The 27,927-nt window shown below is 37.6% G+C and overlaps 1 protein-coding gene across 2 annotated transcripts; it reads left to right on the top strand.

Moving 5' to 3' along the window:
• The first annotated feature begins 374 nt into the window (after positions 1 to 374).
• Positions 375 to 27,927, top strand: KIF2C (kinesin family member 2C). Of its 2 annotated transcripts, none has more exons than XM_087929803.1 (21): positions 375 to 641; positions 1,884 to 1,978; positions 3,450 to 3,554; positions 6,338 to 6,383; positions 8,019 to 8,141; positions 10,882 to 10,998; positions 11,432 to 11,532; positions 12,493 to 12,588; positions 13,673 to 13,727; positions 14,203 to 14,365; positions 18,882 to 18,972; positions 19,706 to 19,769; positions 20,290 to 20,381; positions 20,928 to 21,070; positions 22,289 to 22,493; positions 22,686 to 22,796; positions 23,207 to 23,274; positions 23,735 to 23,843; positions 23,928 to 24,038; positions 24,245 to 24,380; positions 26,783 to 27,179. In XM_087929803.1, exons 1-21 carry the CDS (start codon positions 578 to 580, stop codon positions 26,860 to 26,862), a joined length of 2,175 nt encoding a protein of 724 aa, XP_087785929.1. In that variant the 5' UTR covers positions 375 to 577; the 3' UTR covers positions 26,863 to 27,179. The 2 variants fall into 2 exon arrangements, with proteins under 2 accessions (XP_087785929.1, XP_026562955.1); XM_026707170.2 differs by having other exon boundaries at positions 443 to 641; positions 23,931 to 24,038; positions 26,783 to 27,927.

Below are 27,927 nucleotides of genomic sequence, written 5' to 3'. Positions count from 1 at the left end.
AAATATGCTGGCCGTTTCTTTCTCCGAAAATATTACTAATTTCGATTCGTTATTTTTTTCTCTTGTTTAGGGGGCATAATAAAATATGAATAATATTGGTAAAAACCGGGATATTTCTATCAATATTTTAAAAGAAAAAAAAATAGCAAAATACAAAAGCCCCAATTTTTTTAAAGGTACAGACCACCAACCATCAAAATGCATCCCTGAAGAGTACAGATGACACGATTTACAAATATCACGAGAACAATACATGATTTAATTTCTTAGGCTAGCTAGGGAGACTACCACTTCCAGTACTGCCGGCGTCAGATCTGAATCGACTTTAACCATTTTCTGCTCCCAAGTCTCTCTGGGAAATGTAGTTTTAATGTGGACAGCGCTGGGACCTTCCACACGACATGCTTAGGAGATGGAGTTCTGCAAACGTTGAAACCTCCCGACGGACGTCATTTCCCGGCATCCTTTTCGGCGCGCCTATTCAAAGCGGTGGCAGTTGGTTGAGTGTTCTTGCGGTGCCGGGTTTTGAAAGAGGGGTGTTGCTATAATTTGCAGGCGTTTTCTCTGGCCGTGTAGAATGGACTCCAATATTTACAAGTGCCTTCAGCCCGGTTTAACGATTAATATTGAGCGTAGCAATGGTGAGTGCCGAGAGGAGAAAGGCGTTTTGCTTCGGAGGTCTTTTGCTGCTGGCTGGGGAATTCTGGGAGTTGAAGTCCGCCAGGCTTAAAGTTACCAAGGTTGGAGACCCCTGCTTTAAAGGAGAAGTCGGGCCATTCTCCCCCTTTGCCCAATGTTACTCGCTGGGACTGGCTAGAGGGGGTTCAGCGTGTGCTGAGCAAGTACCTCCATGGGGCTCGCTCCTTGGTGCTTTTTTTTAGAACGGGAGGTGGGGGGGAACTATGGCCCTTTTATGACATGTGGACTTCAACTCCCAGAATTCCCGAGGCAGCACGCAGAACATGCAAACACAGCCTTGGATAACATGGTTCAATATTTTTAATCTTTGGAGTGCATATTGTTTCAGCTGGAGATGATAGTAATATAGGTGCCCTGGATAATACCAGTAAATAACTGGCTTTTCCACAAGGAGATTCACTACATTGCCTGTGGCGTGAGGTGAAAGCAACCAGATCAGTGTTCTAGATTTCATCAAGTTAAAGATGACTTAATAAACTAAGGGGTTAAAAATAGGAACGATTGATTCCATGGATAGGAATTCTGATGGGAAATCCAATTTAGGAAGGTTGAGAAGTCATATGACTGCCCTTTGGCCGCTTGGCATCTTGGTCAGTATTTATGGCTGTTTGCAGCATCCTGATCACAATTTATGAAGTTTTGGGCAGAAACCATCATTTACCTCCAGTTTCTAATTAAAAAAAGACCATTGTGGACAATTGATTCACTTACCATTGCAAAAAGGCTTGTAAAATGGGACTTGATCAAGTGGTGACCTGTTTAATGACTGACATGACTTACTATCATCATTTTGAACTGAATTATGGTTGTAAGCCAAGGACTACCTATGGTATAATTAATTTTGCATATGTAAATTGGAAGCTCTTGTCAGAAGAGGTGCATCCCTTTTCAAAAGCAGTTGGATTTTTAAAAAATCATCCTGGTTTATAGAATGTTTTTATTCTAGAAGTAGTGTTGGGGTGGTTGATTCAAGGCTTATAATCAGTTTCTAAAACTTCCAACAAACATAAAAAAAGAGGGAAAATATACTGTGGAATATCATGCCTTGTAAGATTGTTACTCATTAGAGGCAAAGTTATGGTATAACATTAATACTTCATTTTTTGGGTATGATAAAAAGTAAGGTATGAACTTGTAGATATTATTTTCTTCAAAAATAAAAACTATACATAATAATATTTTAGGTTCAGTTCATGGTGCAATTATCAAAACTGTAAGTTTGGAAACAATGAGTGTATCTGTAGAATGGACAGAAAACAACATGACCAAAGGAAAAGAGGTGAGAATTTGAAACTATGATCTATGTATAAAACAACATTTTAAAAACTATTTAGCACACATTTCTTAATTCTGAGTTGAAGCCTGCCTCAAATCATCTATAAAGCAGGCTTATGTAGAATTAGTAAGATAACTAACTGGAAATTATTAAATATATATTTCAGGGTTATTTTTTCCACAACTATTCTTGGGCAAAGCATGTAAGCCATTTCCTCCTTTCAGTGGTCCATGAAAGTACAGTACATAGATAATAAAGTCAAAAAAAGGTGACCAACATTTTTACAGAACTATAAATAAGTTGAAGCTAGGTGTGACAAGGAATGGCTGGGAGGGGAGGGACCAGGCAAGGCACCCCTTGACATGAGTGACATTGAGTTGGACACACCTATCCAGACACATGACCAGCAAGCCACACCCAGTGAGTCTCATGACCAGCAAGCCATGCCCAGTCACATGACCACCAAATCATGCCCAGTCAGCAAGTCACACCCGCCCAGTTACATGACCAGCAAGCCACGCCCACAAATTAAGCCACATCCACAGAATGGGTTTTTAAGAAATGTGAATCCCACCCCTGCTGTATATTTTGTAATATAGCAGGAAATCTGTACATATATTTCCTGCTGTATGTTATGTAATAGAGCAGGAAATCTAAAAGTAAAGGGTTGAATTAGTAAGTTGGCTATTTAGACTACAATTCTAATGTAGTTGGGAACTGTTATACTTAATATGACAGGATAGATAACAGCTGAATTAAATATTGTGTAACATGCATATTAAATATATATAAAGCTGCTTATTAATTTGATATAATGTACACATTAAAATCAGAACCTACTGCTTTGTTAAACAGTGGCAGTTTTTCAGAATCTGATATAATACTTGTAGAAGCTGAATTGTTATCTGGAAACTAAGATTTATGTGTTTGCTTTATGTGGCTTGCAGATCAAGAAAATGGCTGTTAGAATATTGCAGCAGTAGTAATAGGATTGTGATGTCATTCTAAGTTCAAGCAAGTAGACTAGGTGGTCATGACATTCACTGTACTTCTGTAAATCATAAAACTTGTGAAGAAGAGGTCACCTGCAGAACTTTATTCTTTTTGTCTTGGATAGTGAATACCCTTAACATTTCTTTCTTAAAATTAATGTTTGGTAAGTAATAATACTTGCACTGTCTTACAATAAATATTAAGAAATTAGGATGTACTAAGATTTAAAACATTTGTGGTAAATGGCTTTCTCACAATCTTTTGACATATACTACCTCTCATAGAATTGAAAATGATACTTGTGGATAGGTTGGTTAATGTCTTAATATTCAGTAACTGAAACAATAATTTTACTGTTTGACTTTTAATTTGCCATGCCGAACAAATTATTGATTTGATTGAATTGATGATATTTGAGATTCATATTTAAGCATACTTTAGATTTTTTCATCTGTTTTGTGTATTTTTTTTCTATTCGAAGATTGAGTTTGATGATGTGATAGCAATAAATCCAGAACTTTCCACAGCTGCAGTTGTTGCTGATGTAAAAGAGAACATTCTAGGTCGGAACAATGTAACTATACAGGTATATTAATCTCAAGTTATTTCTTTGATTCTTGATTAAGTATCATGATATTTAAAATAGATGAATTCAAGTAGTGAATCTATATTTTATAAATATATTCAGACTCCTGGTTTTCATATGACTCTGTTTTTGGAAACAATTTTTCTCCTACCAGCATTTAATTTTTTACACATTTTCTCAAATAATGTAGTAATTGAACCTGCGACATAGGTTCTAATTGATCCGCGTTTTCTTGAATTATATGCCTAATCAGGCTTAATCACTTTTGATACAATAATTGTTATAGCTACTGTAAAATTTCTGTGTGAAATCACTAAGGATAATTGGTTTTGAACTTTTCTGATGCACTTCTATCATAGCTTCTCTCATTTTAACTGATAATCCTGAGTTGCTTATTTTATGTTTCAGTATGTGTTGAGTTTGTTAATCTGAATCACTAGTGAAGAGCTTGATGTAATAATTTGAGGTGTAATTCTTTACATATTGTCTTGAAGATTTTTTTTGTGATTTTTTTTTGACATTGCTAATCCCCCCTCCCCCTCCCCCCCCCAAAAAAGAACTATTGATCTTCACAAACTCATTGTAATTGCAATATCCTTATTATTGTCAGAAGGATATAGGTCAGGTCGGCTTCTAATTGCTGATTGTTGTTGTAAGACAATCTGATTTGGAAATTTGTTTCAGAAAAAAAGCCTTTTAATGTATGCACAATAGACCATCAAATGTGGTCTAAATCGACAGTCCAATGGAAAATTGGTTGCAATCAGAGATTTTATCATATTAAATCTTGGAAATGTTTTTAGTACAGTTGTATTAAATACTAATATTTTCTGAGTACAAGATTTCTTAATGCATATCTTAACAATCGTTGCAAACTACTGTATATAAGCCTGGTTTTATGTAAAATGATCCAAAATTGGTGCCTTTTAATTTTACCAAAATTTCAGCATCATTATTTTTTTACCATATCAAATCCATGACCCGCTGGGGGTCATTCTTTCACAGATATTTACTTACATAACTTCCGCACCTCCTCTTCAACCCTTGCTTTCCTTTTCTTTCGTGCCTATACTCAGTTCTCCAGAAACCTTCCCCAACCTGCACACCTGCCACGCTATCCCTTACACTTGCCATGTCTCCTTTGCCACATCTCTTCATGCACCCACTCACACACCCCTACATACCCTCCCCAACCCATACTGACCCCCCCCATGCAACCCCCCCCCAATTGGCACCTCTTCCACACTCCTGTGCATCCTGCCCAACCTGTGTGATATCTCTTGCACATCCTCGTGCACCCTCATTTATTTGCACAGCACCACTCTTGCATCCTTGTGCAACCTTCCTGACCCCATTTGGTACCTCTTAAGTCCTCTCTTCAGCCCTGTGTGGTGCCGGCCCTGCATACTCCCTCACCTGGCAGCAGCCATTTATTTCCCTGCCAGTCTGGAACTTCTAAATTCCTGCCAGCTTCCCCACTGATTTTGTTGGTGGAAAGCTTGTAGGAAGCATTGGAAATACAGATCACATAACCACGGCAGTATGGCAGCGTTGAAGCACCTACAATTTTGCCAAATTTCAATCCCATGAGAGTCATGGGCCCTGCAGTCTTTAAGTTAGCTCAAAAATTGATGCATTGTTTCATCCAGTTGAAGGTTACAAACAGACAAACATGAGTAGTATACGGATGCCCCAAAATTACACAGAAATCATAACCCTAGTAAATAAAAAGTATATTTTCATAAATAAGCCAAACATGTTTTCCAGCTGATACTACATTTGGAATACTATTTATGTTTTGCCAAATATGTAGAAAGAAAATAAACCAGCTGGATACATTTTTGCTCATCTGCAAGAAATCATATGATTTGTTCAGGAAAGTTTAAATATTTAAATAAATCTTGACAAATTGAATTGGCAAACATTTTTTGCCAACTACAATAAAGTACTTACTGTAGTTAAATTTATGAATATTGGAGGAATAAATTTGTATCAGGATAGTCCACTAATTTAATGCTTTATTTAGTTTTAGTTTTTGTATTTATCCGAAAGGGGTATAAAACTGGCCTATATGTATTAATTTCCAGTTTAGACTTCTTCTAACGAGCAACTGTTGATTAAATTAAAATATAAACTATCTAGTGTAAGATTAGATAGTTTAGGGACAAAGAATAAGAAGACAGACTCTAAACACTTAATAATAAATCTAATTTATTATTAGCTGTGTAGATAAGCATTTAATACCAGTAAGCATTTATATCGGTATTCAGTGTATCTTGTAAAGACAATCTGGGGCCTCCTTAGATTTTGCAGACTCCTTGGCTGTTTTATTCCTCCCTGGCTAGAAATTTGTCTAAATGATATGGAGAGCACCAGATTCCATTCAAGTATTTTTTTTTATCAACTGCCTTATTCATTTAGATTACATTCAATTGTTTCTAAAGTTTCTGATCTATCTTCAAGACATAAATACTCTTTTTCTTGTGTTCAAGATCACGTACTTCAGCCATCATATCTGTTAGCTGTTGTAGATGATAAAGGAATTCTATGCAGGCTCAGAATTCCATACAGTTGTCTGAATGGGCCAATGGGAAAATAGTTAGCACTCTTTCCTCCTCCTCCTCCTCCCCACAATCAGCTTCTTCACAACCTACATAAAAACATTACCAAGTAAAACAATTTTTCAAGAGAATAATTTTCATTGTTGGTGTGTTTTCCATGTGTTTTCAGCAACATACACATACTTTTGTTACTTACTAAATTGGAACTTCTTTTAATTTTAGAGACAAAATCGCAGAACAGTTTCAAAAATACCTGGTCCCAGAGAAGGTAAAAGTATTTTAATTGTCATAAATATTACAAATAGTTCCAGTCTTCTGTCCTGAAAATGATTTCTTGAAGCTAGTCATGTGGCACATGATCAGTAACAATAAAATATGTAAGCCTCTTAAATTAAGAGTTTTATTACAATTTCAGCATCTCAAAAATTTGTGCACATTAATTCTCTGTGCATACTCAGGATTTTTTTGAGAAGTTCTGATTAGCTGTGTCTATCTCCAAGCATGGATTTGGACAAGTGTTTTATGTTTTGGATTCTTGCAAGTTTTCATAACTGCAATTTAATATGACAGCAACGTCACTCCTACTGAATATGTGTAATAATAATAATATGATTGTTCAGTACTGCTTAAGTCATTGTTGTATTTTCTTATTACACTGTAGAATTTACTGTTTTTTTAAGAGCTAGAACATTCTAAAGATATAATACAGAACAATTAATCTTTTCAACAAATGATCTTAATGCCCAAATTCATGTCCCTTGAGCAAATCTCCACTTGCTTAGGATTTTCCTTCTGTTTTATACCTCTATAATCTGTCAGCAGTGTTTGTTTTGCTGATGAAACAACCCAATAAATATTCCAATTAAACATATTTTGTTTCTATCACATATTACATGAAGTGTGGAATTATATTCTGAGAGTTGAAAATACTTGTTTTATTACTTCTTTGAATATTTATCAAAACAGCATGTTACTCTAAACTTGAAAGGTTCTGTGTAGTCCATCCTTCTCTGCATTAAGGGACACTATATAAAACAGGAATGAATGTGCAAAAATTGAATAGTGAATTTTGAATGAAGAAGGAATTGATATTTTTTTTCTCATCAAAAAAGGCTGGTAAATGAACAGCATTATAAAATGATGATCAGAATACTAAAGGCGAACTGATAATTTTATCAAAAGAGTTTTATCAGTCTGTGACTCTTGTGATATGATATGAACAAAATAAACAAGGAAAATTGTGTTTAGGAATTCTCCGTTGATTTGACCTTGATCAAAGGTTAATTCCATTTTGTCACCCCCACCCCCGCAAAGCATGATACTATTAAGAGTATTTTATGGCTCTTAAACTTCATCTACTTCCAATTCTTGTCTTCAGGCATAAAGTTGAGGATTTTTGCTCATTTTTTAAATCTTTAATTGATTAACCACCTCACATTTCTGACTGATGTTTTAAATGTACATATAGTGTATTTCATAGTAAGCCATGTTTTCAACGCTCATAATTATCTTGTTATTGGAGCATTTTAAGTACAAAAGTAGGTTTTTAAATAGTTAAACATATCTTTAGAAATGGAATAACATAAATTTAACCCCCCAAGACATGTGTGTTTCTGAGGTTTACAACTGTTGGTTATGGATCTTTAAATGCCAGTGCTCAGTTTGATTCAAGAACAACAATTCCCATAAAAATGACTTATAGGAAAATTAAATTGTTCCACATTTTTGCACACATGCATGTCATTTGAATAGTGATTGTTAGATGGTTTAGCTCCCATTGACATCAGCTATATCCTCCCTTCCCACATTCACAATTTTAAATTTGCTTCACTAAATCAATTTCTAGCCTGGCTGCATACTGTTAAGTTGTTTCCTAATAATATTTTATTCTTATTTTGCTTAGCCCCAAGGTTCCAAAGTAGCAAAATGTCGATCATAGCAGAACTACCAAACAGTCCTCTAGAGAATGATATGGAGGTAGAAACTTCTGCTTCTGTTCCAGCTCGAAGCCAATCAGCTCTTCCTGGTGAGTCTGGATTAGTATATCTGACTATATACTTAATTTATGCAAGTAAACTGCAGAAAGGTATTGCTCATTTTTCAATATTGAAACATCCTATAAATCAGTATTTTTGAATGCTCCCCTAAATACTTGAAAATGGATTGACATTTTAATCTAATGCCAACTCTGTTTACATTGTAATTGCAAAACTAAACATTTCCTTCTATTGTCTTGATCAGATATATTATATCAAGTAGTTAGTCATAATTTTGTTTGTCGTTGGAAGGCTACAGAACACTGTTTCAACTACACAATTAACCTCTATGGCAGATGTCATATGTTGGACACTTTCTCATTATTTCATGAAGGATCACAAACACTAAAAAATAAACTTGTGCGTATGTGTATGGATAAATGCACACATATACACAAATATATACATTACAATCTTGTGATATTGAACAAGGATTCAATTCTTCCAGGATTTGACTTGCAAATTTTTAAGTGAAAAAAGTTCAAATTTTAGGGTTTTAAAATGTTGAGCCCATGAGTGCCATTAGCTGTCACTTTGGTTCAGAAGAACATTGAGAAAATCTGGGGAAAATATATAAATAAAAATGGTACCAGGAGAGTATTTTGGACTAAATTCTAGTGGCATTAAGCAAATGCTTAAGTACTGTTTGGTTAATACCGTGTTTCTCCGACTATGCCACCCCTCAATAGGAAGGCCCAGTACTGTTTTATTGGCATGAGTGAAATTAAGCCCTGCCCCCAAAATTTGGGCCTATTTAGGGGGGGCAAACTTGCCGTTAGAAGCGGTCCGCAGACAGCTAAGCCTTGCCACCAGGCCGCTCCTAACGGTTGATCATGGCGGAGCGTGGAGAGCTCCCTACCCCTGCCAAGCGCCTTTGCCGCAGACCTGGGTAGGGTGCTGGCTGCAGGCCAGGTCAGCAGGCGGACGGTGTCATGGATGGTGGCGGTGGGGGTGGCACTTTGCATCGTGGCACCTTTGTCAGCCACCGCTTCCTCCACCGCTGTTGCTTTCCCTTCTGCCCTCACCACAGCTTATGCCGTGTTCGGAGTGCTGCCAGCAGCAGCTGGACACATTCTGCTGCTGCTGAGAACCGCCTGCCCTTCTGCAGGGGCATTGCTTTGCTTGACGGCGGCTGCGTCGACAACCTCCTACAAGTTGGTGAGTCATTTGGGCTTCGGTGGATGAAAGCGGTGGTGGGAGGGTGATGCCATTGTTTCTCTCCCCTCCCACACCCCGCTTTGCTTCCCATCCCAGAGCTTCGGGTCACAGTCTCGGAGTCTGTGCCTCCCGCCTGCATTCTTCAAGCGGACTCTCTTGGCTCATTCAGCTGTACCACTGAACTTAGGGAAAGAATGAGTTGGGGGAGGGAGAGAAGAAAGAATATCTTTGGGATTTTCCAGGAGAAATCCAGGAGGTGGATTTCCATCCTATTTCTGTCCTTCAAGGAGATGAAGAAGGGGAATGCATTTAAGGGGGTGCTAAGGATCTGTAGGATGATTCCCTTTATCTTATGTTTGGATTGGAAGGTTCATTCATTCACCCTTAGCACTCACTTAAATGGAAGAAGTAACCACTCCCACCTTCATCTCCTTGAAGGACAGAATAGGATGGAAATCCACCTCCTGAATTTCTCCTGAAAAATCCCAAAGACACTCTTCCCTCTCTCCCTCCCCCCCTCCTTCTTTCCCTAAACTTCTCAGAGGACTCTCCTGCTGATTCATTCATTCAGCTTCCTCCTCCCCCACCATTCTGTATTCTAAGGGAACTGGTGGAGGGAATGAAAATATAGAAACTTAAAGAGGGGAGAAGGTCCACAAGGGAGGTTTCGGGCGGCTGGAGCAAGAGGAAAGCGCCTGACCGTACAGCTGAATGAGCCAAGAGAGTCCACTTGAAGAATGCAGGTGGGAGGGACAGACTCCGATGAGACCGTGACCTGAAGCTCTGGGACAGGAAGCAAAGTAGGGCGTGGGGAGGAGAGAAATGATGGCATCACCCTCCCACCACTGCTTCCATCCACCAAAGCCCAAATGACTTACCAACTTGCAGGACGTTGTCGACTCAGCCGCCGTCAAGCAAAGCGATGCCCCTGCGGAAGGGCAGGCAGTTCTCATGAGCAGGGTGTGTCCAGCTGCTGCTGGCAGCACTTCAAATGCGGCATAAGCCGCGGCGAGGGCAGAAGGGAAAGCAATGGCAGTGGAGGAAGCAGCAGCTGACAGGTCCCACGATGCAAAGTACCCACCCGCCACCACCATCCCCACCGCCGCCCTTATGCTTTCAGACTCAGCCTGCAGCCAGCACCATACCTGGGTCTGCGGCAAAGGCGCTTGGAGGGACTAGGGAGCTCTCCACACTCTGCCATGATTGGCTATTAACGGCCTGGTGGCGAGGCATAGCTGCCTGAGGACCACTCTAGGCAAGGGTGCGTGTGTGTGGGAAATTTAAGTCACCCGCCCAAAAGACGGCCTAGCTATTTTTTCAGGGGTCAAAAAAAAAATAAGGCCCAGCCTTATTTTGTGAGAAACATGGTATTTTTTTCTATAAAGATGGCACAGGAGAATTATTTTGATAAATTAATTAAATTCTGGAAATCAATTTGACAATGAGTCAAAGGAGAAATTGGAGGCCCTTTAAATTTGTCTTTTCCTCTGAATTAAATATTATAAGTCATTGTGTTATTATTTTATGCTGCCTTGGCTATTGTTTTTAACCAATAGCTTCTTTCTTCAACAGTTGTACGACCTCGAACTAGAAATTATTCTTCTGATAGATTTAGTATACAACCTAATGGTCATGAAGTGACAGAAGAAACTCCACAGTCTCTCAGAATTGTATCTGCTGCCATTCAAGGTAGAAGAATGGTGTTCAGGTTTACTTAATTCTGCTTCTTTAGTTAACAGTATTCAATCTGACAGAGAGCGCCTGTTGCTTTCTTTATTCAGCTGGTGAATTGATAAGCTTAGCTTTAAGTTGGATTAATTTTACCAGTCAAAAATGAAAATGAAATTCAGCTCTGAAATTTGGAGTATTGCCTCACGTATTCGAAATATACTCAGCTGACCAATTCAGTCTGTTAAATGGTAGTAGTAAGTAGGGCTACTGGTCATGCTGTATGAATATATTAATTTTAACCTACATATCCTATATTAGAAGTTAATATTATTAACTGATATTTTCCTTAAGGGCAATAAAATGGTAAACTTTTCAGTTATTTAGGCTATCCTGAAAATGTATAAATAGAAGTTTAGAATTTAGTTTTTGTGTGTGTGTATGTTTTCTCTAGCTCGGAGGAAATCTAATATTGTAAAGGAGATGGAAAAAATGAAAAATAAGAGGGAAGAAAAAAGAGCTCAGTTTTCTGAAATAAGAAACAGGCGTGCACAGGTAAAGATATGTTGTTTTTTTCAATTAAATGTTCTACATGAAGTTTCATTTAACAGCTGAATGCTGTCAGTATCTCAGGTAACATAACATATTTTTGCATTCGTGCAAATATTTTGTGTTTCATGCATATTTTCAACAAAAAACAAATTTGCATTCAGTAACTAATGTCCAATAATATAGTTCCACAAACAGAGGTAATTGCAACTGACAGGATATCTGTTCCCTAGCTATAAGGACTGTATAACACCAAACATTCTGGAAAATTAATCTTCTGTATTGGAAGTAGTATTTAGTGTTGTCAGGTGAAGAATTCAGTTGAGTTCAATTCAATTCACCACCCCATTGCATCAGAATTAGGGTGACAGGGGAAATGGAACATTCTACAGTACTTTGTAATACTTTCTGGAACATTTGGGTGTGTGTGTGTGTGTCTTTTTGCATTGTACTGGCTATACTTCTGGAAAAAGTTTTATGCCTGATATATGTTGCAGTAAGATGTCTAGGAATGCTGACTTAGATCAGTCATTTCACAACTTTGACAGCTTCCAGATGAGTGGTCTTCATCTTCCAGAATTATCAGCAATGTGCTGGTTGTGAAATTCTAGGAGTTGAAGTCCATACTTCTGGAAGTTGCCAGAGTTGGGAAATTCTAGGCCAAGATCTATAAAGTCCTGGCCTTCCAGATGGTGGTGCATTGTCATTCCAGGCATTGCTTATGATTAGTCAAACTGTTTAATGAGAACTGGGAGTCAGCAGCAGATTGAATTGTTACCTGATGTAGCTTTTATAAAGAAGACTAAAGTGCAGGTAGTACAACAAGTAACTTATAATTGGAATTTTTATTGAATTATTTGCTTTTCTATATTTCCTCTATTTTCAAATTAGCACTTCATATAGTTAAGAGGAAAAAATTGGGTCCTTGGTTGTCAGTAATCCAAGATCACCTATTTTATTTTACAGGAATTTGACAGTAATTGTCCAAATTGGGATTTTGCACGAATGGTTAAAGAATATCGAAATACTATTAATTGCCAATCATTATCAATGAATGATCCAGTAAGTAAAGATATGTAAACTATCTTAAATGTCTTTATTATTCATTACATATACTTACAAAGAATTAATTTAAAGAGGAAAAAATAGCAATTTAGATTTCACTAGTGTAGGAGATGACCAGACTGAGCCTGAGGGAAGGGTCAAACGTCATCAGTCCCTTTGTGGCCACAAGAGATCTAAGTCCAGCCCACCTTGAATTCCTTTCTATTCATAACTTCTGCTAATTTCCCTTGATCGTTAGTAGTTCAGATTCTTGTAGAAAGTTTAATCTTGCAATAAAACTTTATACTCATTTGAACTGCCTTAATCTCCTGGTTTCACCAGCACTTAACATTAGAGCTGTTTTTAATTTTCTTTACAATATTTGCTTATCCGCTTCGCCCAGATAACTTATGTGAGAGAGCAACTGAAATATTTGTAATTTTGGTTGCTCTGTTACATGTTTGTAGGAATAGGGGAAGCTAACAGAACTGTTAATATTCAGCATTCCTCAGACTTAAACTCCAGAAAAACATATATTACTGGATGCTATGATAATATATAGGGAATTTTCTTAGATTTCATGATACTTTGAAATAACTATTTTTATGTTTAAGTTAAAATCTTCATTACAATGACACTACTGTTTTCAATCTCTATTCATAATAGTAATAATAAAATGTTTTCACTCTGATTGTTATATAAAACTCAAGGCACTTGAACATACCTTATATTCCTGCTTATTTTCTCCCACAACAACCTTGAGGTTCACATTTTATGGTCATGTAGCGTTCTTAACGAAGTGTCTTTTCTGATGAGCTTTTTTATGCCTTTGTTCTTAAAACGTGCATGGATTCTGGGGTGCCACCACTGTGTGTGTCTGTGTCTGTGTGTGGTTTATCAAAAAAGTCAAGATGATGGCCACAACTACATAATCAAAACCCTGGCTCTTTTTTATGTGTGTCATAAAAAGATGGCAGACACAGCTGTGCCTACAATCTTAACTTTTTTGATATTCCCTTTCCTCATGTGGACAACCCTGAGGGATTAGTGAGAAAAGTTGTCTGACCTTATCTCTTAATGCAATCTGCAATCTTCTTTTAAGATAGAAGAGCATAGAATTTGTGTCTGTGTGAGAAAACGACCCTTAAATAAGCAAGGTAAGATGACATTCAGTACTTAGCAATTCACATTTCATTTCACTATTGTTCCTCATAATGGGTTCTTTGTTTCTTTAGCTATTACGTGTTGGAAGCTAGCATACCATTACTGAGTTAAAAAAACATTTTAAAAAGCAATGTCAAATGAAAACTGGAAGCCAGGGAAGAATACGTTTCAGTACTAATAGATCTCTTGAACAAACCTTTAGGGGTGCAGTGGACAGGAGTTATAATTTATCACATCTTTTAATTATCCTATCACTTTGAACTGAAAAAAATTTCTCTGTTTAATTTTTTTTCTTACACTTCCCATAGCAACCACAATTTTGCCCCCAAAAATCTGTAATAAGGCAACATTAATCTTCTGCAACAATAATCGTGCATGCTATTGTCTTCCTAGCATGTTTAAATGTTTGTGGGGTTCACAAAGTCCTATTTCATGGAACTTTTTTTCTACTTGTTTACTTGTAAACAGAACTTGGGAAGAAGGAATGTGATATAATCACTGTTGTAAGCAAGAACAACATCCTGGTGCATGAACCAAAGATGAAAGTGGATCTGACAAAATATCTTGAAAATCAGCCTTTTCGATTTGACTTCTCATTTGATGAAAAAGCTACCAATGAGATGGTTTACTGGTAATGCAATTTTTTTTCCTGGCAGAACAGTGACACTTTGCAAAGTTAACAATAAATATTGAGGATTACATCATACACGATGCTTTCTGAGTGCTATGCTGCCAAAGAGACTGTGGAACAAGAATATTGCTCTTTGTATTTGCTGTTATACACATACCTTGTGTGTATTTGCTTTATATACAAATTGTTTCTTATCCCTATAGGTCCCAATTTCGGACTTGACAATAGGTGGCATGTGTCTTCCTCAATCTCAGGTCCTCGACCAGATGCCTGGGAGTTTGAGAGTTCTGCACAGTATCTTAGCTGTTCCTAGCATTGCACTCTTCTGGACAGAGCTCTGATGTTGTTCTTGGGATCTGTTGAAGCCACTCCCCCAACTTAGGAGTCACAGCCCTTGAGTGCTTCTACTACCACTGGGACCATTTTAATCTTTTCTTTCCATGTTCTCTCTAGTTCTTCCATTAGGCCCTTTTCCACAACCTTCTCCAGCTTCACATACTCCTTCCTTATGTTGCAGTCCCTTGGCACTGCTATAATCTATCACCTATCATCACTGCTACCTTTTGGTCTTTGCCTTTTACCACAATGACTGGTTGAATCGCCAGTCCTTGCCTGCCTGTCTGGATCTGGAAATCCCACTGGATCTTAGCCCTGTGATTCTCCACAACCTTCTGTGGAATCTCCAGTGTGGACCTGGGAAGTCTAGCCCATATACTGTGTAGATATTCCTGTACAGAATGCCAACTACTTGGTTGTGCCATTCAATGTATGCTGTTCCTGCCTGCATCATACATCTTGCCACTATGTATTGCAGTACCTCTGAGATCTCTGTGCACAGTCTTCACGTTGGATTCTACCTAGTGTGGTAGACTCCTGCTTTTATGGATCCTGGTGCTTAGTGCTTGTTCTTGTGCTGTTGTGATCAGCGCTGTCTTAGTGCAGCCTTTTACTGCTACTAGTAGGATTCAGCTATCTGTTGATGCTACATCACTTGCAAGATCTTGTCTTGCTATGGCACTTCCTCTGCTTGATTTTCCATGTCTATTGTTGACTCAGGAATTGTCCCAGCAGCTCATCTTTGGATGCCACCTTACTGATGTACTCCTGAATGCTGTGGGTTTTGTCCAGGACAGTGGCTTTGACAGTCCCTAGATCCCGCTGGACTTGGGATGGAAGCCTCCATATATTTTGAGGAGTTTCACATCAAAGCTTGTGTGTCCTTCTTTGGCCATCTTACTACACCAGCAGAGTATATGATAACAGGCAGCGCATACATGTTTATGATTGGATCTTGTGCTTCCAATTGAACTCACTCTTCAGGACCTCATTGTTTGGTGGCACTTGAATGTTGCTGTCTTCCTTGCCTCGTGTAGTTCTCATATGACTGTGGGATACAAAGGTACTTGTAGCCGGTCAATGTAGCCGGTCTGGTAGTTTTACCCCTCTTGACTACATACAGCCACACTTCTACAGTCCAAATGACATCCCAGGGTATTCACTGTAGATTCATGTCAGCTGAATCAGCGAGTTAATTTCTCATTTACTCTTAGCATACAGCTTGGAAGTTGCTGATAGCAGTTATCCTCTTGAATGTGTATCCATATCCACTCCGTGTGATTATCTGGTTGAGGAAGTTCAAGCCTATGCAGAAAACCAGCAGGATCGGTGCATATCTTGTTATATGCCGCACTTGATGGCCACTTGTGTGAGTTGTCTTGAGATGATTTCCAGTGCTGTCTTCCACAGACTCATTGAGTTCTTGAGGAAGGTCCTTAGGGTCCTCTTGATTTTATACGGTCACAGATTTTGTAGGCTTTCTTTTAGTCAGTCTTGGCTGTGACTTGGTTTGTCTAAATCTTGAGTCTTGGACTCTATGAGCAGCTGGTAATTTGAACTTCTGGTATTTCTCCCAAGTGCCCTGGGCTCTGCTCATATGCTAACCTGTATACTCCTGTAGCCAGGCAGTTATGATGCCTGATTAGGACTTTCCCTGTTGTGGGGAGGCAGATTATTGATTAGTAGTCGGACAGTGCTGTTCCCTAGTGGGAATCTTTCATGATCATCACTGTCTTTCTTTGTGTTAGCCAGTCTGGGTGGGAGCCTGCTGCTAGCAGCTGGTTCATTTATGCTACTAGGCATTCATGCACTGCTATTCATTACTTTAGCCAGTAAGTGTGGATCCATATGTTTTTCCAGTAGTGTTCAGTTTCAGCTATTACAGTGTTGTTGTATTGTAATTGGGAGTGCACTTTGCATGGTTCTTTGAAGGCCTCTACTTCTCTAGTGTACCTCCTTAACCTGGTAACCAGTGCTGTGAGCTTGACTCAGATGAAGTCACTTCCTTGAACTTTTTCAGTAGCTGAGTCTTATCCTTAATCTTACCTCCTTCTAGAATTCCACCTGCTGACTATCCTCTCTTAATCTTAGCCTCTAGCATCATTTTTTGATGGGTGGAGGGAATATGTACTACTGTTATTTTGATTGTGTAGGATAAACGGCTGTAGTGTATATCAGTGTATATCAGTTTATATTTGAGTTATGGTAGTAGTGGGAATTATTGGCATCTTTACCTGATTGGCCAAGTATCTTGATCCTATGTACGTTTAATCTGGAAGTTGTTAGCATTTTTATTTTTTTAATTTTTTAAATATTTTTAATTGTTTTATATATATATAAATATATGTTTTCTTAAGTTTTCGCAGGTACTTGCATGTATGGTATTCAGCTTTGTTCGGGTATTTTTCCACGTCATTATAGTTGTGCTTTTAAAGTTGTAGCAACGTTTCAGCAGAATCTCATCTCATCACACAGATGAACACAATACAGAAGCTGATGATGGCAGATGAGATTTAAACTTAAGAAAACTTAAGAATGAATATATATATATGTGTGTGTGTGTGTGTGTGTGTGTGTGTGTGTGTTCTGAGGTTTTCGCGGCTATTTGTATGTGGATCTTTGGTTATTCGGGTTTTCTCCTGCGTAAAATTAGAAGTATTTTGGCGACTTTTCGACGAAATCTCATTCGTCATCTTCAGGCTTGTGTCTTCTTGGAGTAATGTGAGCTTGCAGCTGTTTTTTTCTTTTAACTGCCAGTGGGAGTGCGGCTTGACTGGGTAGGGGCTTGGCTGTGTTCTGATTGGGTGGGGGGGTGTTCTCATTGGTTGGGGGCCTGGCTGTGATCTGATTGGTTGGAGGGTTGGCTGTGTTCTGAATGGCTGGGGGTGTGTTCTGTTCAGGTGGGGGCTTGGCTGTGTTCAGGTTAGTCTTAGTTGTCGGGGGATTTGAGCTGTTGAGCTGTGATCCTGTTGTTTGGCTTCATGTTCGTGGCCGTGCCACATCTTCATGTTGGGCGTCAGTTCGCTTCATGTATGGATCAGAGGGGTTTGAAGCGGGTAGTGATGCAGCTGCGGTACGGCTTCTGGTACAACATGAAGATGTGGCACATTACTCCAAGAAGCACAAAGCCGAAGACACAAGCCGGAAGATGACGAATGAGATTTCATCGAAACGTCACCAAAATACTTCCAATTTTACATGGGAGAAAACCCAAATAACCAAAGATCCATATATATATATATATATATATATATATATATTATAAACCTGCCCAGAGTCATTGACTGAGATGGGCAACTATAGAAATCGAATAAACAAGCAAACAAAGAAACATTCTAGCATAATGTCCAATAGTCATAAATTCATATCAGTTGCCAAGTGTCCAAATTTTGATATATGATCATGGTGTTGCTGCAATGGTCATGTGAAAAATGGCCATAAGTCCCTTTTTTCAGTGCTGTCAGGACTACTTGTATATATACGTATTTTTAATATGGGCTTTGCTGGTCAATGTAATAGAATGTTGCCTTTATACTCACATACATGAAAGAGACCAGATTAAACCAGATACTTTTGAAGAGGGGTGTTTCTCCTGTGTTAATGTGTTTGTAAAATTTTGTAAACATTTTGAATATTTCCACAGCTGCATTTTGCAATAAACTTCCCATTAAAATACAACTAATGTGTTTCAAGAAACCATAGTTCCATAATCACGCTTTGACATAGAGACAGAGCTGTTTTAAATGCTTCTTTGGAAGTGATAGAAATGAATCTCCCATGGATCCATTGGCAACCAATATTTCTTGAATTCCCCCCTTTTTTTGCCCATTGGAGGATAGTGAAAATTGTCCATACTTAGTGGAAGATGTCTCTGTCAATGGACCTAACTTTGCTTAGAAGAAAATTCTGCTCTTCAATGTCCTATCTTAACTTTTTCTGTATACAACAATAGCATTTGAGTTTTTATTAAAACAATTATAATTACAGTGTTGACCTTTGTAGACTTGTGATCTTGAAAATGTCAAGAATTTTGATTGTCAATATTTTATTGAGCACAGATGTAATTGCTGTTGATAATATTTTACAGATAGTTTTTTTATAGTTTCATTCATTGATGTTTTCTATTTGTTCTTATGGAGTTACTATATGTAAAACATTGGTGTTTTCTATTTGTTCTCAGGTTTACTGCTAGGCCACTTGTGCAGACTGTTTTTGAAGGAGGGAAGGCTACGTGTTTTGCCTATGGACAGACTGGTAGTGGAAAAACTCATGTGAGTATTGACTTCTGTTATATTTTTAATTTCCATTTCCCTGAATTAGTTAATAACTTGAATAAAACAGAAGTAGTCTAAATTGCTTCTAAATGGTTAACTGAAAAATTATTGACTTAAAACATGCTACTTTTACAGTAGTTTATAAGAGTGCAAACCTGTTGAAATTGGGAACTCATCCTATCTGCCTTGAAATTTGAAAATGGGATACTTGATTTGTATGCTTTTTTCCTCGGACAATATGTAGATGAACAATAAAATATTTTATTTTAGCTTGCTAAAATTTGTAGAGTTAAGGAGGAATAGTAGAGTTAAGGAGGAATAGCCTGCTCTAATTTCAGTCCATAGAGTATTGGTGTGGGAGGAGGAACAGATTTTGATAAATGGAAAGCCAAATACATTTGGAATTATCTACTGTATTAATCTATTATTCCTGTGCAGTAGTCCTGTAGTATGATTAGTAGTATTATGTATGTGTATATAAGAAAGATTATTTCAAGATATAAAGAAATTTTTGAATAATGACTGAAATTTTGCAAATTTGAAACACTCATACTTTTATTTAGCTTTTTAAGAAAAGTAAGCATAAGAGTATTTTTTGAACAAGTTATTAGGTTGAGTAGTATTGGCAGTAATTAAATTCTAATCTGTTTGCAAATAATCAAAGTGGCAGATAATGAGATTCCCATTTAACTGTTTAGATCTTGTCTTCTAATATATATTCCCCTTTTAGACTATGGGAGGAAACTTCTCTGGGAAACTACAGAAGTCCTCAAAAGGAATATATGCTTTTGCATGTACGTACTATCACAATTTTAATATTGTAAAATCATTTAAATCAATATTTTAAAATTTAAATCAGTAACTTTGGACAGCTTGCTCCCCCGCTCAATATTAAGTCTTGGACACAATGCCCAAAATTCCTATGAAAGGTATTGCCATATTAATTTCTAATATGATGGAGGAAGAGCTATTAAATGTATAGGAAATACCATCTCAACTGAATGCAGTTAAGATTTAATTAAAATAAATTTAGGTTTGTCTTGGTCCAAGTATGTTTTTTGAGTATGGTCTCATGATAAAATGTTCAAAGACCAAGAGTGGCCTATATGGTCTCTGCTGCAAGAACATTAAATCAGGGTGTAAGAAACCCATGTTAACTTTCCCCAAAATTACTTCTTAAATATTGTGTGATTGCTAACACCCTTATAGTTTCCAATATAGCTGTTGAAAGAAGGAATTGTGAAAGAACTCACATGAGCTGAAAGTGCATAAGCTTGATACAGTTTTGTTTTGGCATTTTCTTTCTCTTACTAGCACAAGATGTATTCCTCCTTCAGAATCAGCCACGCTATAGGTCCCAAGGCCTAGACATATATGTGACCTTCTTTGAGATATATAATGGAAAGGTGAGATCGTGTATATTTATGTGTTATTCATGAGTGCAAAAGAAGGACTTTAAATAAAGTCCTTTGTATAAAATGTATTGCTATTAGGAAATTGAAGGGGTTAATACTTCCTTTGTTTGGATAAATTGGCAAACTCATTTGGCACTGCTGCATATCTTGCTTGCTCTTTGGTCCTAGCCAATGAAACTTGAACTGGTAGATACAATTTTAGCACAGTGTTGTTAACCTAGTATAAGTAGAGACTTTCAAACATCTGAATATAGTTTTGTCAAACTATAACTGGATATATATAACTGATATGCTCATGCTGGATATTTGAATAACAATCATTATTACGCAGGGAACGAATCGTTACTGTAAGAAAGGAATTAAGATAGCTATTGGGTTTAACAATACTGTTCAAGCTGCATATTGCAAATAAATAAATAAATTCTGGATGCAGCACAAAGCTCAGAAGAGACTTGGGCTCTTCTTAAGTGTTTCAGTTTGTACTTTTCAATATCTTTATTTTAATACTTTCTTGAATCTGTTTTTTTCTTATTTCAGTTATTTGATCTTTTAAACAAAAAAGCAAAGCTGCGGGTGCTGGAGGATGGCAAACAACAAGTCCAGGTTGTTGGCCTACAAGAAATGCGTGTGAATTGTGCTGAGGATGTTATCCGAATGATTGAAATAGGAAGCACCTGCAGGTTAGTTGTTTTGGGGGGCACGTTTTAGCTTAGCATGTATAGTTTCTCTTAATGTATCCAGGTCTATTGGGGAGAAGGGAGTATTACATAAGAGTCGTGGTGATGCAGTGGTTAGAAACTAGTATTGCAGGCTAATTCTGCTAACTGCCAGAAGTTTGATCCTGACTGGCTAAAGGTTGATTCAGCCCTCTATTCTTCCAAGGTCAGTAAAATGAGGAACCAGATTATTGGGGGGCAATATACTGACTTTGTAAGCTGTTTAGAGAGGGATGCAAAGCACTATGAAGCTATTGCTATTCTTGTTCTTCGTAATTGTAGAGGCTGGGTTTGGCATAATTCTTAGGTTCTAAGTGCAAAGATATCCTTTAGTACAGTATGTTTATGTTATAGAATGAAAAGAAAGTTGTTCCAAACAAACAATTTGCATCAAATTCTATACAAAACATTTTAGTTGTTTTTATACATTTTTAAAAATCCAATAATTGGTTATTAGAAAAAACAGCTTTGAAAGAAAGATGAAAAGAATTAAGGAAATTAAGGAAGATAATCAAGAGAAGGCATTTGATCATTTAAGATTCAGAAGCATTACTTTGAGTAGCAAAGTATCTTTTGTAGTCATTACGAAGATTAGTGACCTTCATGATATGCTAACATTTTAATACTTAAACTTGGAAAAAGGAACAGTAATTGAAATGTGCTATTAGATAAGATGGGCCCAGATTATGGGAAGATAAAGCATGCGGGATACTCAATGCATATTTTTTTATCAGATATTAATATTATTTGCACTAATAATACAAAGGAAGCTGTGAGAAAGAAGCTATACTTCAGTGAATTACCTTAGAACAGTGATGGAGACCAACCATTGTGGCTTTCTGTCCCTTTGAGTTCAAAATAAGGAGATATGGGTACTTTCTTAAGGCCTGGTAGATGCTCTGAATGCCTGCCAGGCACAGAACTAGAGAGGATTGTACTTCACTTACTTTGACCAGTTAGGACGAGGCCCTTCCAACTTTAAAAGTGAAAATTAAAAGGCCATTAAATTCTATATCCTTTGCCCCTTGCCTCGCTGATTGCTGTTTGGCCATAGCATCTGGTTGGCTACACCACAGCATGGTGATGATGATGATAATTTTTTGCTTGGTAGGACTAACCAAAACATACTGTTTTTTATTGATGTATCATGTACAGTAATTAGTAATTCTGTTATCATTATAGGACATCTGGACATACATTTGCCAATTCCAGTTCCTCTCGATCGCATGCTTGCTTTCAAATTATTCTGCGCAGAAAAGGAAAGCTTCACGGCAAATTCTCCTTGGTGGATTTAGCTGGCAATGAGAGAGGTGCTGATACATCTAGTGCTGATCGTCAGACACGGATGGAAGCAGCAGAAATAAATAAAAGCTTGCTGGCGCTAAAGGTACAGACTAGAGCACAATACTAACATTGTCAGTGTATGATTGGCCTCAATAAGAGCAAAAGTCCTATTGCCCTGTTGCCTACAATAGATAATGTGAGGCCTAGGTAGCCACAATCTTTCTTTGCTACTGGTTGCTTATGGCTCAAACGCATGGGCAAATTATTTTCCTTGTTCCTTTTTCCCATCTTTTAGGAATGCATCCGTGCTTTGGGTCAAAATAAACAACATACACCTTTTCGGGAAAGTAAACTTACTCAGGTGCTGAGGGATTCTTTCATTGGAACAAATTCCAGAACTTGCATGGTAAGTCAGTCCAATTCATCTCACAGGGTTCTTTTGTGGGGAATGTGGGAGGAGGAAGGAATATTAGGTATGTTCGCCAGTTTGAGTTACTTATGAAAATAATAAAGGTGAGGCAAACATCTTAAATAAAAGTTATGTAGGAGGTCTTATGATCTTAATAAAAGAACTGTTGTGTTATTTCAATTGTATCAATCTACATTTTTGGAAGTTTTAAAAAATTATATTAGTCTGGACATATTTGATTGCAACAGTTATAAGTTTGTGGGACCCTAAATTCTGAGTATTCTGAAAAAACATCTACAAAAGTTTAAATGCTTCATTATAAATAAAGCCAAGAAAGCAGCGGTGACAGTCCAAGCAGGTAGATTAGCAGAAGGTGAGAGCTGAGTAATAATTTTGTTTCCTTTTAGATTGCAATGATTTCCCCAGGCATGAGTTCCTGCGAATATACTCTAAATACCTTGCGATATGCTGATAGGTGAGTAATATCTAAACTTGCAAAAAAATCTCATCATATCTTGGAGACAAAATGGGAAAATAAATTTATGTTTTTTGTAAGATTGCCACTTCTAAATTGTATCAGGTGGGAGAACCACATTAGAGTTTCTTATGTGGTTCTCTCATATGAACCAATTTAGAAATTGCCAGCTCTGCACTGAGTTTCTGAAACAAATTGGTTTTTTTTTTTCCTTGCTCAAAAAGTAATCTATCAAAATCCCTTTCAATGTAGACGTGTCTTAGTAACAACTTAATTTTAGGAAGTACTTGCTGTGTCAGCAAAAGAAGAAACAACTGATTATCAGGAAGAAATGAGAGGATGTTTGTTCATATGAAACAAAAGCTGAAGTACTAGTCCTGTGCTTCTTTATCTGTGTTATGTATCAGACTGTCTTGAGTTCTTTATTTCAACAGTTGAAATCCTTCTGCTCTTTTTCCAGAGTGAAGGAACTTCCTAGGAATGGAACAGCTGGCGAGGCACAAAACTGTATGGAAACTGAGAATGAAGAGTTTGAGATTAGCAGAGAAGAATCGGATCATATTCTTGAAGTATGTATATGTCTAGCTTAAGACCAATTTATTTAGGAAAACGGGACTTGGTGCAATTGTGCTAATATTTTTCCTTATGAATAGCAGCTTTCTGAAGATGAGCTGTCTCCTCATCTGTCCAGTTTTCGTGACGCTGTCACCCGGATTAGTGAACTTGAAGAGAAAGCAACAGAAGAACTTAAGGAAGTCAGGGAGGTATATTTGAATATTCAAAACTTTTCTAAAGTGACTAATATTTTTGAGGTATTATGCTGTAGATAATAAAATGAAGCTTATGTCTCTGGAATGATGCTTATTAATAAGAAAACCTTACATATTCTTGTTAATTTGGCATATATTTTCATTGATTTTTGTCAATTCAGTTGTTTTATCTCACAAAGCCACCCCAATTTTCTTATAAGTTCTGCATTCAGAAAGTGAATGACTGTAACTATCTCCTGGACATTGCGGAACAACCAGAATATGACCTAGAGGCCTTTGTATACCAAACCCAATGCTTCCTAAATGAAGGATCCAAAAGATTCCTCAGTCTAAAAGGTACAAAGTTGCATTTGCATTCATCTTGAATTATTAATTTAGCTTTATTACAAAGTTTTGCAAATTGCGATTCTAAACATTGTATAATAATTTGTTGTTGCTGACCGATTCTTCAGGACCTCATGGACCACAGAATGCCATTCTCTGTCATCTCCCAGAGTCCATTCAAACCCATGCCCAATGAGTCAATGACATTATCTAACTGTAACATTCTCTGCTGTTCCATTTTTCTTTTGCCTTCAGTCTTTCCCAACATCAAATCTTTGCAATGAGTCCCCTCTTCTCATTTGGTGGTCAAAGTATTTCAGCTTCAGTATCTCTCCTTCCAAAGGTCGGGGTTAATTTCCTTTAGGACTATAGAATAATGCAGAGATGCAATTGCTTTAGAGAAACTAGCCCTTGTAATTACAAATTGAGAAAAACACAGTACCCTAAGGCAGTGGTGGCTAACCTAAACGGGAGTATGTGCGTGCATGCGTGCATGCGTGCACGCCGGAAGCCAGAAGAGCAGCTCCTCAACACGGGCAGGCGTGAGCGCCGGAAACCAGAAGCATAGCTTTCCAGTGCACTCTGGCCACCTGGCCTTCCGGTTTCTAATGTGCATGCACATGTGAAGACCAGCTGGCCGGTGCGCGCATGCGCATTGGGAGCTGCTCTTCCTGTTTTTGGTGTTCTGGCATGCACGAAGACCAGCTGATCGGCATGCGTACACGTATGAAGACCAGCTGGCCGGCACATGGATGCACACTGGAGAGCTGCTCTTCCTGTTTCCGGCGTTCCTGCACGTGTGAAAACCAGCTGGCCGGCATGCATGTGCACGCTGGAACCCAGAGGAGCAACAGGCGACGTCTGGCATGCCCAGAGAGATGGCTCTGCATGCCACTTCTGGCATGCGTGGCATAGGTTTGCCATCTGGGAAAGTAAGGAGAGCACATTTTTTCTTCTGATTTTCCAGCAGAATGGGCCCATTAGAATTTTCCTATCTAAGCTCACAGTACAAGGCAGACAGAAACTTTCCAGCACAATGAATACAGGGGAAGATAGTTTTTTGTGATATCAAATTGTTATTTTCTCTTTCTGAAAGTATAATCAGATTGATTCTGTGGCTTCTATTGAGCATGGTTCTTGAATTAATCTTCAGTTTCCAATTTAGGAAACGGAAGATTTGGAAGCTATCTGTTATTCTCCTTTGCTTCAATATTTACAGTTAAGGCAGGACTTTATAAAAACGTGGCAGATGTTCTGCTTTTCCCCACTCCCTGTAGATCAGCATAGCCATGGTGGTGCATGGTTAAAATGCAGTACTGCAGGCTACTTCTGCTGACTGCCATCTGTTCAGCAGTTTGATTCACACAGGCTCAAGGTTGACTCAGCCTTCCATCCTTCTGAGGTCGGTAAAATGAGGACCCAGATTGTTGGGAGCAATATGCTGAGTCTGTAAACCACTTAGAGAGGGCTGTAAAGCATTCCCTTTTTAATGCATGCAGAAATCTTGGAGCTGAATTTGGGCATATGCTGTTAAGAAACTATTTCTATTATTCCCCTTTGGTGAGAGAAAATAGCTTTATAAGCCTTCTTCAGTGATAACACTGAACAGTCCTGTTGTCCTTCACTCTTCCATTGTCCCAACCAGAAAACTGATGCTCTTGCATGAACGGTAGGAAAAGTAAAAGTACAGGCTATGATGGTCCAGAAATTATTTTGTGTGTTTAAAAGTAGCTCCTACAGAGAATTTTGGAATATGGAAAATGGCTTGAGTAAAAATACTATTTTCAAGATAGGCATAGAATCAACAAATATAAGAATGAAAGATAGAATTGATAATAAAATTGATGGCCTGCCAAACTAAGGGAAGAAGTTAGCATGAAATGGAAGAAGAGTTTTAAATTGGAAAGAATACTGAGCTTCATCTGTTTATCAGCTGTCCTGCATGCAAGGTGCAGTTCATTTAGCGTTTTTTCCAAGTCATTTTGCTTCTCTTACAAAAAATAAACTGGGTGTAAAATGAGGACTCTGATGCTGATTCTGTAAACCATTTAGAGGGTGCTGTATTACTATGAAGAAATATATGTCCAAATGCTATTTCTATTGTTATCTGACCACCTGAAAAAGTAGAAGCAATTAAAATACCCCCACCCACCCCACTAAACTAATGAAAGAAACCTCATGCTAGTGCCTGTGAGTCATTCTAGCACAGAGGTGCACTCTAGTTCAGATGTATAGGAAAGACCAGCATTCTCATTTCCATTTGTCCCGGTTCAATTAATGTTTCTATTTAATGGGCCTCAATGGGGGATTATTTCCTTCCAATAGAAAGGAAGAAGCTTTCTCTGAATTCTCTTACAATCTGGACTTCACTTTGATTTTGACTTGTCTGTTTTCTCCTTTTTCACTTTCCACAGAGACTCTAGATGAACTAACGCTAGCCATGCAAATGGAAGAACAAGCCAGCAAGCACATGAATCAAAGTCATCTTCAATAACTGCCCACCTGTTAAATGAACCTTTGCCCCTCTTTATTTGTCTGTCACTTATTTGGTTGGCAATTAATGCATTTTAAAAGCAAACAGATGATCCAGCCTATCTGCTTTGAGTGCGTCTTTTAAACCTGATGCAGGAAAGGGACAGCTCTCGGCCAGAAATTTTTAGGACTTCACCCCCCCTTTTACAGTACTGAAAGTTGCATAAGGAGGGCTTATATTTTTTTGTTACCACTGAGCACAAACCAGTGAGTCTTAAACTGGATTTGCTGTTCTTAAGATAGGAAAAGTGTTTAAATAAAGTTTTCTGAATTCATTAATTCATTTTGCCTTGCAAAAGCACTATGGCGTTTTCTGTAGGTCTCTAGTTTGTTCTGACCTTTTAAATGAGTGAAGAATCCAATTGGATGAGTTTTATTGGTAGAAGAAGTTGCTACAGGAGACACATTTCTTTTTAAATAGGCAAATTTTGCTGTTCCTTTCAGATAATTGTCTAATAATGATTGCCATAATTACACATAAAAATAGGGCTACTGATTAAAAAAAATAAAAGCATCCAATAGCCACAATTAAACTCAGAATTAGAAAAAATACAATTTAACAGTGTTGGGGATCAGAAAGTTAAGATATGGTGCTTGAACGGATCACATAGCAGGAATATCAACCATTGCTCTAAATATAAATTTCTGGAAATAGATAGCCCTGAGTATGTGTGGTTACACCTAAAATCAAAGGTTTTAAGACAGAAACTTATTAAACAACTTTCTGAAAACCTTGCTTGCTATTGAAAAATAAATAATTTATATATATTTAATAATTTTTATTCTTTAAAAATAAAAAATACAAAACTCATTTCCATTTGTCCATTTCCATTTTCTATTTGTCATTTGTTTATACATATTTCTTGTTTTGTAACTATACATCAGTTTCTATCTTTATTCTTCACCCATTCATACCACCTACCCCATATCGCATAATAATCTTGATCATCTTTGTCTTTTAATTCCATAGTGAATTTGTCTAACTCTGCAGAATCCATTATTTTTTGAATTAAAGCTTCATCTGGTG

Source organism: Pseudonaja textilis, chromosome 3, assembly GCF_049901715.1.
Source record: "Pseudonaja textilis isolate UNSWEBS1 chromosome 3, rPseTex1.2, whole genome shotgun sequence".
In the NCBI taxonomy this organism is placed as follows: Eukaryota; Metazoa; Chordata; class Lepidosauria; order Squamata; family Elapidae; genus Pseudonaja; species Pseudonaja textilis.
This window is presented reverse-complemented; position numbering and strand designations above follow the sequence as displayed.